We start from the raw sequence: 12,624 nt of genomic DNA, 5'->3' as shown, positions 1-12,624 counted from the left end.
CATCTCATCCAGTCTACAATATATTCTAACATTATTGATTTTTTATAGATAGTCACGCCATCTAGTGGGTACAATACGAAACATCCCGTTTTCTAAAGATGATAGTTAGCATTAACGTTAAAGTGACAAAATTGGAACAACAAAAAATTAATAGGAATTAAATAGGAAACGAAACCTTAGACATAGTCTTGAAATTTTAGTGGTTTCTGAATTAGGCGGCCACGACGCGTGTACTGTGGAGACGGTGCGCTCCGTGGTGTAGACGGCGTGGTTTGAGTGCTTGAGCTAGCCGGTTCCTGAGTATTGGTTGGAGTTGTGTTTCTTGAACCGATGTTAGTTGTTGGCGTTGTCAAAGGCGTTGGGTTTGGTTGTGTTTCAACCCGTATGTTCTGTGTTGGGTTCGGCGTTCGTTGCGGTGGATGTTCGAGTCGAGGACGTTGATGGTTAGGTAACGTTAGCTGTGTAGGAGTTGTGGTTGCCCGAAGGTTTTCTTCTCGCGGTTGATCCAATGCGTTGTTCTTTGGTTGTGGTCGAAGGACAATTCTATTTCGTCGATATTCTTTGCCTTCGACTTCCACGATATAGGAGCGATCAGATACTCTACGGACCACTCTGCCCAACCTCCATAAGCTTTGTCTCAGTTTTGGATTTGGTTTAACCCAAACAGTTTCACCAATGTGTAGAACGCTTAACTCCTTCGTATGCATATCAAAACGGGCTTTGCTTTTACTCCGCTGGCGTGTCTGCTTATCGACGGAATCGACTACGACTTTGGGAGTTAATTGTTCGTTTGAGTATGGCAAGTTCGATCGAAGCCTGCGCGACATGAGACGCTGGGCAGGACTTGTCTTTATCCCTTCAGTTGGAGAGTTGCGCCAATCCAATAACGCCATATACAAGTCTTCCTTGGAGCGTTCATATTTTTGAATCATGGTTTTAGCTATCTTGACGGCTGACTCAGCCTTACCGTTTCCCTGAGAATGAAACGGTGATGATGTTTCGTGATGGAAACCCCATAAATCGGAAAAGCTTGAAAAGTTCGACCAGTAAACGGGGGACCGTTGTCCGTGATGACTATCTCTGGTATCCCAAATCGACTGAAATGGCGTTTATAATACTCGACGACGGTTTCGCCCGTTGTGTCGGGAAGGAGATCAACCTCCCAGTAGTCAGAATAAGTGTCTACCATAACCAGATATTTCTTCGTGTCGGCGTTGATGGTGAACAAGTCCATTGCCACTTGTTGCCAAGGGAGAGTGGCTAGTGGGAGGCTCTTTGCATTGAGCTCGGCTAAATTCATTGCAAGTAGTGCAAGTTCCGACCATACGTTGGACCTGTTCGGTCATGCCAGGCCAAAAGACAACTTCTCTAGCCTTTCGTAAGCAAGCTTGAATTCCGCAATGACTAGAATGTAAGAATTTCAGCATTTCAGGTCGTAGTGTTGTCGGTATCACGACTCGGACACCTTTGTATATCAAGCCATCTTGAAGAACCAATTCCTCCCTGAAATTCCAGTAAACTCGTATATCAGGGTGTGTGGACGATTTGTGGGCAGGCCAGCCCTGTTGAATAACCTGTCCAAGCCGTTGGAGGGTTTGATCAGCGGTGGTAGCCGATCAAATAGCTTCAATGCGTAATGTGAAACCTTCAAATAATCCGAATGTTGCAGAGTTTCGTATGTTCTGGAAACTCTAGTGTCTTGCTCCAATTGGAATACAATCGATTCGTTGTTAAACTGAGTGTGCTCAGAGCCCGGTAAGGGTGTTCGAGAGAGACAATCTGCAATATATAGTTCAGAACCCTTTTTGTATGTAATATTGAGATTGTAATGCTGTAACTTAAGTAGCATGCACTGTAAGCGCTTTGGAGCGGTAAGTTTCCAAAGGTTTATGATCAGTCTCAATAGTGATCAGGTCTCTCCCACACAAGTACTGGTGAAAACGGTGACAGGCAAAAACGATAGATAAGCATTCTTTTTCAATTTGTGCATATTTGCGTTCGGTAGACGTTAAGGTACGCGACGCAAATGCGACAGGTTGTCCCTGTTGGAGGAGTACAGCTCCCAAGCCAAAGTCGCTTACATCACTTTGGACTGTGACCTCCTCATTTACATCATAATATCGCAGAATGGGGACTGAGCTCACCAAGAGCTTGATCGCTTCTATCGCGTCGGTATGTGTCTGAGTCCACTCCCAAGGAGTGTCCTTCTTGATCAATTGACGAAGAGGTTCGGTATGATCGGATAAGTTAGGCAGAAACTTCGCAAGATAGGTGACAAAACCTATAAAGCTTTGAAGAGATTGCACATTGTTTGGTAATGGCATTTCTTTTACGGCTCGAATCTTCGCTGGATCAGGACAGATTCCCTTAGAAGTCAGCAGGTGTCCAATATACGGTACTTCCGTCAGGCGAAGTCTAAGTTTCGATGCATTGAGTTTCAAATTGCATTGTCTTGCACGATCGAGTAGAGCTCGCAAGTTCGCATCATGATCTTGTATGGCTTCAGCAATAGTGTCACCACACCCTATGCAGAGAATATCATCGGTACTATCCTCAATACCATTCAAGCCAGCCAAAACCTCATGTAGCCTTCTCTGGAATTCTTCCGGAGCGACAGACAGACCAAATGGCATTCGCTTCCAGCGGTACCGTCCGAAAGGAGTCCAAAAAGTAGTCAGATTGCTACTCTCATCATCCAGACGGACCTGCCAAAATCCATTTTTAGCGTCTAAGACAGAGAATACTTTGGCCTTCGCTATCCGCGGCAGGAGCTCTTCTATCGTAGGTAACGGATACTTCGGTCTTTGTAGAGCGTTATTTAGATCTTTCGGATCTAAACGGATGCGGATTTTGGGGGTACCACCCCGATTTTCCTTGACTGATACCATGCTAGATATCCAATCCGAAGGTGCGGTGACTTTTTCCAGTACACCTAAAGCCTCCAGTTCTTGAATACGTGTAAGAAGAGGTTCTCGAAGAGACACTGGAACCTTTCGTGGCTTGTGTTGAACGGGAGGGTGTGTCGGGTCAAGAACAAGGTGACAATACCCTGGAAGACAACCCAATCCTGTAAAAACATCGTTGTATTCTTCTAGTAGTTTCTCTTTCGTTAAAGGACTATTTAAAGTTTGAGTTGTAGGCTTTGGCTTTGTTTCTTCGATAGGCTGTGGCTTTGATACTTCAAATAGTGTATCCTCTTCTTGTGAGTTAAATGTTATCAGACCCAGCTTTTCACAAGTTTCTCTAGATAGAAGTGGTATCTTGTTATGTTCTATAACTTCAAAATCGAGAGTGTATTATTTCAAGTTTAACTTCATAGTAATTTCAGCGGTTCCCACTACTTCCAAAACAGAGTCTTTGTAGCAGCTAAGACGAGACTTCTTAGGAAACATTCGTTTACTTGCAGCGGGTAAGGAGTCATATAAAGTTTTCCCCATGACATTACAGGTAGAACCGCTATCTAGCTGAAAGTTAATTTGTTCAGATGTGTGGTGAAGCGAATCTTCGACAAGTAGTTGGGTATAATATTTCTTCCCGGAGTCATTCGTCGTAAAGTCAACAGCATAACTCGACTCATCAGATTCTTGAAGCTCAGTATTGTTTGAGTCGTCGACAACATGTACTGCTTGTCTCCTTGAAGTAGGCTTCCGACCTCGTTTGTATTGCGAATTTCTAGTGTTCGCATTCGCCCTGTTACGCGGCGACTGTGTGCAACAGACAGAAAAATGATTTTCCTGTTTACACTTGTTACATTTCTTCCCATATGCAGGGCATCTCTGGCGATCTTGAGCATGGATGGTGCCGCAGTAGTTACAATCACGCTTTAGTAGAGGTTTAACGTGACCTTGTTGGGTTTTCCCAGATGCCTTTGGTGGCTGTTTATTCACATAATGTACCGAGTCATTATGCGAATCACCCAAGTGCCGTACTTGCTTGCTGGTGAGTTCATTAGTGCGACACATCTCCAATGCTTTGGTCAACGTAAGAGTAGGTTGGTTCAACAATTGTGGCCTGAAAAGTGCATCAGCCATTCCCAATACTAGTCTGTCCCGTATGAATTCGTCTAGTTGTGCACCATAGTCACAAGTTTTTCCAAGTTTCTTTAAACGTTGAACATACTGCTCAATAGTCTCAGGAGGTTGCTGAGAAGTAGTGTGGAAGATATATCGTTCGTAGATAGTGTTTTTCATAGGCGAAAAATGACCTTCCAAGGCCGTAATAATGTCATTTAGTGTAGTTGTTTGAGCAGCTGTTAGTTCCAAATCCTGATACATTTGGAAACAAGTAGTTCCGATGACTGTCAGAAAAGTAGCAATCTGTATCGGGTCAGTCTGCGAGGCGATACCCGTAATTAATGCATAGTTCTCCCATTGGGCCTTAAAGAGTTTCCATCCCGAGTAAATATCCACGTCGAAAGACATCGGCGGGGGCGGAGGAATCTGCGCAGTCATGGGAGCCGGGGTAGGGGAGTAGCCATGACGAAGCGAAATCACGTACTAGAGCAATGCGGACCGTAAGCCTCAGCGCATGAAAAGCGGTAAAGAAATCACGTACTGTATAAACCCGGTCTAACAAATTAACAATACCGACTTAGTCAATCATTAAACTAACACAACCCCACTTCTGGCACCATGTTTCATTTCTTATAATTCAAGCTTTTATAAAAATGAAAAGACTCTGTTTCTAACAAAAAACGATACGTGTTTATTCGGTTAACTCCAGATTCGACTCTGTTTACATACATCTCATCCAGTCTACAATATATTCTAACATTATTGATTTTTTATAGATAGTCAGGCCATCTAGTGGGTACAATACGAAACAGCCTCAACATAAATTTTGAAAAACTACAGGAAATTATCTTTTGGAATGTGCTTTACTTTCTTTATTATAATTATAATTGTCGAGTGACATAAAACCACCAAACCAAATCCGATACCGTAAATCGATCGGGACATTTTGGTAATAGAGGTGCCTGTATTTGCCAGAGAAATTCCAAAAAAATACTGTGGAAATTTAAATAAATAATTATTGAATTATAATTATTTGTACGGCAGCAAAAGTGAATGACGTTTTTTTTAAGTAATGTAATGTACATTCCTTAAGATAGATTTTTGTAGTTCAATTTGCTTAAGATTTGGTTGAATTAAGCTTGATTATGCTATACTATTATGTTAAAATTTTATATAGGAGAAAAATAAGTAATAGTAGTTAATATATTCTTTAGGTATTCGCCCTCACCCCCTCGCACCATGTGGTGAATTATTTTTAAAGTCAAGCGATCCTTTTATATATATAGAGCGTTTGACAAATCCCTCCAGTTTCTTACGTTTGTTCTTTCTTAATAAAAAAAATTGTTCTTAACTGCTGCTTTTACCATTGTTTGTACAGTGTAATTTGCCTCAAAAAAATGTACGCAGGAATCTTTTTAACTTAAAACTAAGGATCCTGACTAACAAAAAAAAAATGGTACAAGTTGTACAACATTGTATGGAAGATGCATTAATAAAAATTAGAATATCAAACTTCATTCATTAAATAATTTTTGCATAGTTAGCGGAATTAATTCATTGGAATAGACTAGGTGAAACCAGAAGCACATAGATAATAATTGTTATCACAAGTTCGTAAGAAGATTACAACACATCTTATGTTGTTATCTATGTGCTTTTGGTGAAACTATATGAATGGTCGAATTCTCAATAGCTTTTAAGATATCTTCCATAAGTTTGTCACTGGTTAGTGAGAGATTGTCATGCAGTTACGTAGTTGAAACGTCATAGATTCTCGTAAAGGGACGCCTGCTGAGGCGCTGTCAAAGGCTTACTATATACTAAATAAGAAGATGAACAGCAAAATTAACCGAGTGTAGTCAATTCTCGCTTGTCGTTCTAGAACTAGCTCTCAGTAAGTCTCTAGTATTGCAAGTTCCAGCTAGTTAGACGAGTTCTTGATTCTTGAACCATAGCCAACTAGATACTCACTTTGTATTTAATGGTGCTAGCTTGAACTGGAAGTTTGGGAATGCCATATGGACAAATTCGTTTATTACAAACGGAGAAACCAAAGTGAAAAACCACAAGCATGAATTAAACGGTAAAGTTAAGCTTAGCAACAATTTTGCTATCTCCCTTGCTTTTGCTGAAAACCAACTAGCACCAGAAGTGATGACGACGATAAAGAAATTGAAGAAGAAAATTAAGATTCAAAGCAATAAAATATTTATCAATTACTTTGGCAAAAATATTATTCTTTAATGGCGAAGATACAATTACTGATATTCCATTTGTAGTATTAAATATTGTTCATTAAAGTTAAATAAACGGTTATGTTCAATATTGTTCGTTAATGTTTTCTAAATAACTAACACAAACACAGTATTATTTCTAGTTCCCAGTTAAGACGTAGGCTATAGCCCGTCCGGTTATTATTCCGTAACGAAAGGTTTTTACAATTTTTCTATGAACAGAAACTTTTCTCTTAGCGAGTATAGTCAAGAACAGTAATATTTGAAACGAAAATTAAAACGCGCAGTGCCGGATTACCCACTAGGCACTGCCTATGGGCCCTGGAGCTCAGGGGTCCCCGAAGGTGTTGATTCGGCACTGAAAAAGCATTGCGCAATTACTACAATATAAAAAAAAGTTTTAAATTCCTAGTATGTTTAACTACAATCCATTTCATTAGTAGTGATTACTACGTTGATGTCGGATCAAATTACTCGTCCTCGTGCTGACATAGTCACACTGATCACATTTGAATGGTCTTTCACCACTGTGAACGCGTTGATGTCTGATAAAATGATTCTTCACGTTGCAGGCATAGTGACACTGATCACTTTTGAAGGGTTTTTCACCACTGTGAATTCGTTGATGATTGATCAAATTATTCTTCTGAGTGCTGGCATAATCGCACTGATCGCATTTGAAGTGTTTTTCACCACTGTGAATGCGTTGATGTGTGATCAAATGATCCTTCTGCGTGGCGGCATAGTGACACTGATCACATTTGAATGGTTTTTCTTTGGTACCCTTTCGAATGCCAGGTTCAAGGTCCCTTTTATATCCAGGTGAATGAATATTCGCATCGAGTTGAACATTTCTTGGATTTTCCGACGGAAAGGAAATAAATTAAAACTTCTCATAAGATATCACACAACTGGCATCCAAAACATTGTACTGTACTGTGCAAAGGCAATTGATATAACAGTCATTGATATATGACTCAAAGGCAATGAAAAAAAGTTCGGAAACAAATCTAATTCGTGTCATTATTGGCGAAGATACAATTACTGATATTCCATTTGTAGTATTAAACATTGTTCATTATAGTTAAAACAAGTTGGAAAAACCAAAATATTACCTCTCCGAGTCAAGAGGTCTACTACTGCAAACTTATTTACCTAGATATGGAATTATTTCTCTTTTTTTTTTTGAAGTAAAAATTTACAAATTATTTAAGCGTGTATTTAACTTTCGGCTCACTCTGAACCGTTAATGTCTCTTCAATACAGACACGAAAATCAACACCCATAGTTTACTACACCTTGGGCCTCAATTATTTACTCTTTAGTTCACTAGGCCTGTTACGGATAATACTTGATTTAACCGACAGAGTGTAAGCCTTAACGTTCTTCTTGATATAACTAAAGCAAGGATTAGTCTATATACAGATGTAGTATACCTAGCTTAAGTAATATATAAACAGCCATTTCAAATAATAATATTAAAAAATGCCCTTGGAATATCAAAATGAAACAGAGCTTTCAAGTTACAAAACTAATAAAGGTATCGTAATTACGAAAAATACTTCCACATATTCACTTTATATTATGGAAAAGGGAATATTAAGGTTCTGTATGATTTCTTAACACATCAACACAAGGCTAACTGCTAACGCGACGCACTAGTGTAACAACGGACGGACACACACAGACAAAAACATAGACTGCTTTTTAACTCTTTCCGTATTAATTTTGAATTGAGAAACAAGATTATCTTAAATATTAAAATAAATATAATTAATATTAAATATTTCCTTCGTTAGTTGTTTGCCTTATTGAGCGTTACATCGTTTTGATAAAGAACAATTAAACATTCTTGAGAGACTTGACTAATATTGGCGTTTGAAATGAAGCATACGCCGGTTGCTTCGCCTTACTCAAATAGGTAGTATATAAGGGTGTCGAACTGCTGTTAAAAGCAAGAACAACCGCAATTGCGAAAACCTTTGGTGGACAACCCACCTTAGGGAGGCTAGACGTTTCTCGTAACCCTAGCTGATCGCCGCGAATGTCTTAAACCAAACGATGACGATGGAGTTAGAAGCCAATGAGACAGATTGGTGTCTATGTGGAATAGACGGAAGACCAGTAAATGTGGTGTCTAGAAGCCAGTATGTACAGACTGGTGTCCAAGTGGGATGGACAAAGACCAAAAGATGGTGGTGATTAGAAGCCAGTAAGTACAGACTGGTGTCCGTGTGGGATGGACAAAGACCAGAAGATGGTGGTGAGAGAACTCAAGTAGAGGAGCCATTTCCATGAATGTGAAAGCAGTTCGGAAATGGCGAACACGTTTGCTCCGATTTGGAAACTGCGAACGCGGTCACGTGGGTGTAACAACAGACACACAGACACACACGATCGTTACAGAACCTCTCCGTGACATACGTCACTCGGAGAGGTAAAAACGGTTATGTTCCATATTGTTCGTTAAGGTTTTCTAAATAACTAACAAAAACACAGTATTACTACTTCTAGTTCCCAGTTAAAACGTTAGGCTAGTTACATTCCACATTTAATAATACCATATAGCCCGTCCGGTTATTATTCCGTAACGAGTGGTTTTTTTACAATTTTTCTATGAACATAAACTTTTTTCTTAGTGAGCATACAATTGTAGAGAACAGTAATATTAGAAACGAAAATGAAAAAAAGCAGTGCCAGACTACCCACTAAGCACTGAAGGCATGGTGCTGATTTGGCACTGAAAAAGCGTTGCACAATTAACACGATTTAAAAGTTTTTAAGTTCCTAGTGTTCTTAACTACAATCCATTTCATTAGTCCAAGTGATTATTACGTTGATGTCTGATCAAATCATTATTTCGCGTAGTTGCAAAATCACACTGATCACATTTGAAGGGTCTTTCACCACTGTGAATGCGTTGATGATTGATCAAATGACACTTCTGCGTGGTGGTATAATAACATTGATCACATTTGAAGGGTCTTTCACCACTGTGAATGCGTTGATGTCTGATCAAATGATACTTCTGCGTGGTGGCATAGTCGCACTGATCACATTTGAAGGGTTTTTCAGCGCAATGAATGCGTTGATGTCTGATTAAATCATTATTTCGCGTAGTTGCAAAATCACACTGATCACATTTGAAGGGTCTTTCACCACTGTGCTTGCGCTGATGTATCATCAAATCATACTTCCGGGTACTGACATAACCACACTGATCACACTTGAAGGGTCTTCCACCACTGTGAATACGTTGATGCGCAATCAAAGTATACTTCTGCGTGGTGGCATAATCACACTGATCACATTTGAATGGTTTTTCACCACTGTGAATGCACTGATGTTCGATCAAATGACTCTTCCGCGCACTGGCATAAATACACTGATCACATTTGAAGGGTTTTTCACCGCTGTGAATTATTTTATGCGCGATTACATTAGGTTTATGAGTACTAGTGTAGTGACACTGATCACATTTGAAGGGTTTTTCACCACTGTGAATGCGCTGATGTTTGATCAAATGACACTTCCACGTACTTAGAAGAGGAGACATTTTAAACTGCTTTTCGATCTCAAGGTTGGGTAAATAAGGAACACAGTCACTGTATTTTAGTTTAGGAATACACAGTTTCATAATTCGCGTTCCAAGACCCGCGTTTTTAGACTTTTTCGAGGTAGTTTTAGTTATGGTGTTTCCTTTGTCAATCTCCTCCGCGTCACATCCAAGTGATTCTTCCTTAATACCTTCTTTGGTCAGTGTGTCTTGGACATTGCAATCACCTTCAGCTTTTACCAATGAACCTTAATGATTAAAACGAAAAAATACACATGATATATAGTTTTATAAAACGAGCACAACATTAGGTTGTGTCAAACCCTACCCATACCAGATTGCTCGGGGTTCGCATCTTCCGCTTTTAGCAGACTTTGGTAAATGTTGCTGGGTATCTCAGCTGGTATACTTAGCGAACTACGCAAATAAAAAATCGTTAAAACTGATATAGCAACAGTAATAAAAGATTAATACATTTCGACAGAAGGGGATAATAAAAGAAGGATGGCACTCTGTATCCTCTTAATACTTTAGTTATATAACATGATTCTTCCCAGGTTCAATCTATTTGTTTGCTCTCCTGCTCATGAAACTTAAAGGGACTGTAAATACGTCACAAATACCACGCGACGCCAAAGACTCCAAATTGTTTTTAGCGAGATTGCAGAAACAATTCCCTGAAGTGGAAGTTTTTGAAATAAAACCAACTAAGCTTCTTTGAACCACGCCTTCCCCAATCACGTGCCTGTGACGAACTTCAAATAATTTTTAATCACCCCCTGATTCCGCCATGACGAGGGAACTATATATATTTATCGCGTATGTGATTTGGTTTAATAAACTCGCTCCAAATGTAAAATGATGTTGGGCAGAATCATGTTACAATCACCCAGCCGCTTTGTGGTACACTTCTCTCGAAGTATTATGTACTTCTGATTTTATTCACGAGTCTCTTGGCAAGGCTTAACGATTGAAGTTTTATTGACGCGAATTAGTCAAATAAAAAGTTATAATTGAGCTTAAACTTAAACACAGTCGAGACTTGGCTGTGGTTTAGTTAAAAGAAATGGCACTAGATGCTCCCATAGTCGAGGGGCGGAGTTGACTGGCCCGCTAAGCTTAATTAGCAAAGGCTAGTTTTAGCTTCGCCCTCGTGGACATGCTTTCATTGGTTCTGCTTTAAATACCTTTGTATTTGTTCTTCTGTTTGTTGCTTTATCACAATTGGATGAAATAAATCCTGGTCATTCAATCCTGAATCATTTTCAATAGGTTCTGATTTCACGCATCCATTGTTGCCTCTTTGATGCATTCCTCTTTCCTCCTATGTTTCAAACAAGTAAAAATAATTCAAACTTAGGTGATACTTTTAACCTGATACTCTTTCACATCGACTATGAAAATATGTCACAAACCATTAGATCTTTGATTTTATTTTCCAACTCTTGAATGACCCCATTGAGCCTTCCAATTTCGTCCACTTTCGCATTTATCGTAATTAAAATATTCATTTTCTCTTTATTCGTGTTTGAAATTAAACCATTACACTGCAAAACAAAATTGGACTTTCTTATTTGCAGAATGTCCTTTAAAGTGTCAAGCAATGTCATGGACAAAGGGGGGGGGCTCATTTGGTTTTGTTCTTAAAGGGCACCACTGGATGCTTGAAGAGGCAGCAGCTTTGCAAGAACTAAAAGCAAGTCCGCAGTTTGTCTGTGTAGTCATAGAGCTCCCACAAGGCTCTTGTGGTGCCCTCTAATAAAGCTACAAATGAGGCACGTCTTTCTAATCACCCATCAATAAAAATTGGTTTACTTAATGTTTTTCTATTATGATTTCTACTTTAAAGCAAATGTCAGCTCCTGTGGCTCTCCTAGCACGCTGATTAACATCCTAGACACCAATAGGGACTTGGCAATTTGGCCTTAACTCCGCCCCCAGCGCCATTATGGTATGTTTTTTAACAGAATGAAAGCTACATAAGCCCCTCCTCCCGGTATGTTTTTGAGCACTAGTGGAAGGTAGCCTGACGTTGCATGACATAGTATTGCCAAGTCCCTATTTTACTCGACCAAAGGCAGGAACCAATCAGTCATCCACAAGGGCGGGGCTAGAACTAGCCTTTGATAAGCAAAGTCGACTCCACCCCTCACCCATGTGAGCATCTAGTGCCAATTGTTTAAACTAAGCCGCAGTCTAAGCCATGACTTGTTTTAAAGGGACACTGTATTGATGGGTTGATCTTGCTCCAACCAAAACCCAAGGCTTGAAACTTACCTTTGCTTTTAGTTCCTTGATTTGATTATCTTTGCTTAAGTGATCATAGTCACAATCATCCTCCTCCATTTCCTAAAAACAAATTCCAGTTTTGCGAAATTTAAAATTTCTTTGTAAACACTAAACAGTGGAAATTGTGTTTCTCAAGTACCTCTTTAAGTGTCACCCTTTGAAGATTTATAAAAGTAAATGTCCAACTTTTCAAACTGGAGCTATTTTATCAAAAATAAACAACAAATCCTTTGGCGACAATCATTCCCAGTGTTTTCAAAAATAATTGTGAGAGAAGACAGAAAGACCACACGTTGTTATAGAATAATAAGAATTTCCAATCCCGGACGCTACTAAATTGCATAAGTTTCCAGCAAACCAATTTTTTGGCAATTGGCCGCCATTTTCAAAAGTTTGCTTCCAAAATACTAATTTGCATAAACTCTGCAAACTTTTTCTTGCATAAGGCCAGTATTTTCAATAGTTTGCAGCCAATATACTAATTTGCATAAAATTCACCAGCAAACTTCCCCGTGCATAAGGCCGCTATAGT

At 39.4% G+C, this 12,624-nt stretch overlaps 2 protein-coding genes across 4 annotated transcripts in view; one reads left to right on the top strand and one right to left on the bottom strand.

Annotated features, from left to right (window-relative positions):
* The window catches only part of LOC149587396 (uncharacterized), a 130,157-nt gene that overhangs the window by 99,084 nt on the left and 18,449 nt on the right, over window positions 1-12,624 (top strand). The gene's annotated exons all lie outside the window — the stretch shown is intronic.
* Window positions 7,123-12,402, bottom strand: LOC149587397 (uncharacterized). Of its 2 annotated transcripts, none has more exons than XM_089863670.1 (6): window positions 12,232-12,402; window positions 12,081-12,152; window positions 11,219-11,350; window positions 10,991-11,127; window positions 10,132-10,220; window positions 7,123-10,051 (listed from the first exon to the last, which is right to left on the bottom strand). In XM_089863670.1, exons 2-6 carry the CDS (start codon window positions 12,147-12,149, stop codon window positions 9,063-9,065), a joined length of 1,416 nt encoding a protein of 471 aa, XP_089719796.1. In that variant the 5' UTR covers window positions 12,150-12,152; window positions 12,232-12,402; the 3' UTR covers window positions 7,123-9,062. The 2 variants fall into 2 exon arrangements, with proteins under 2 accessions (XP_089719796.1, XP_089719798.1); XM_089863672.1 differs by having other exon boundaries at window positions 10,138-10,220.

The sequence above is a fragment of the Phalangium opilio genome, unplaced genomic scaffold (genome assembly GCF_054372755.1).
Source record: "Phalangium opilio isolate 3A_F unplaced genomic scaffold, DU_Popi_V2 ptg001170l_1, whole genome shotgun sequence".
Taxonomy (NCBI): domain Eukaryota; kingdom Metazoa; phylum Arthropoda; class Arachnida; order Opiliones; family Phalangiidae; genus Phalangium; species Phalangium opilio.
Note: the sequence above shows the minus strand (reverse complement) of the source record. Positions and strands in the feature narration are given on the sequence as shown.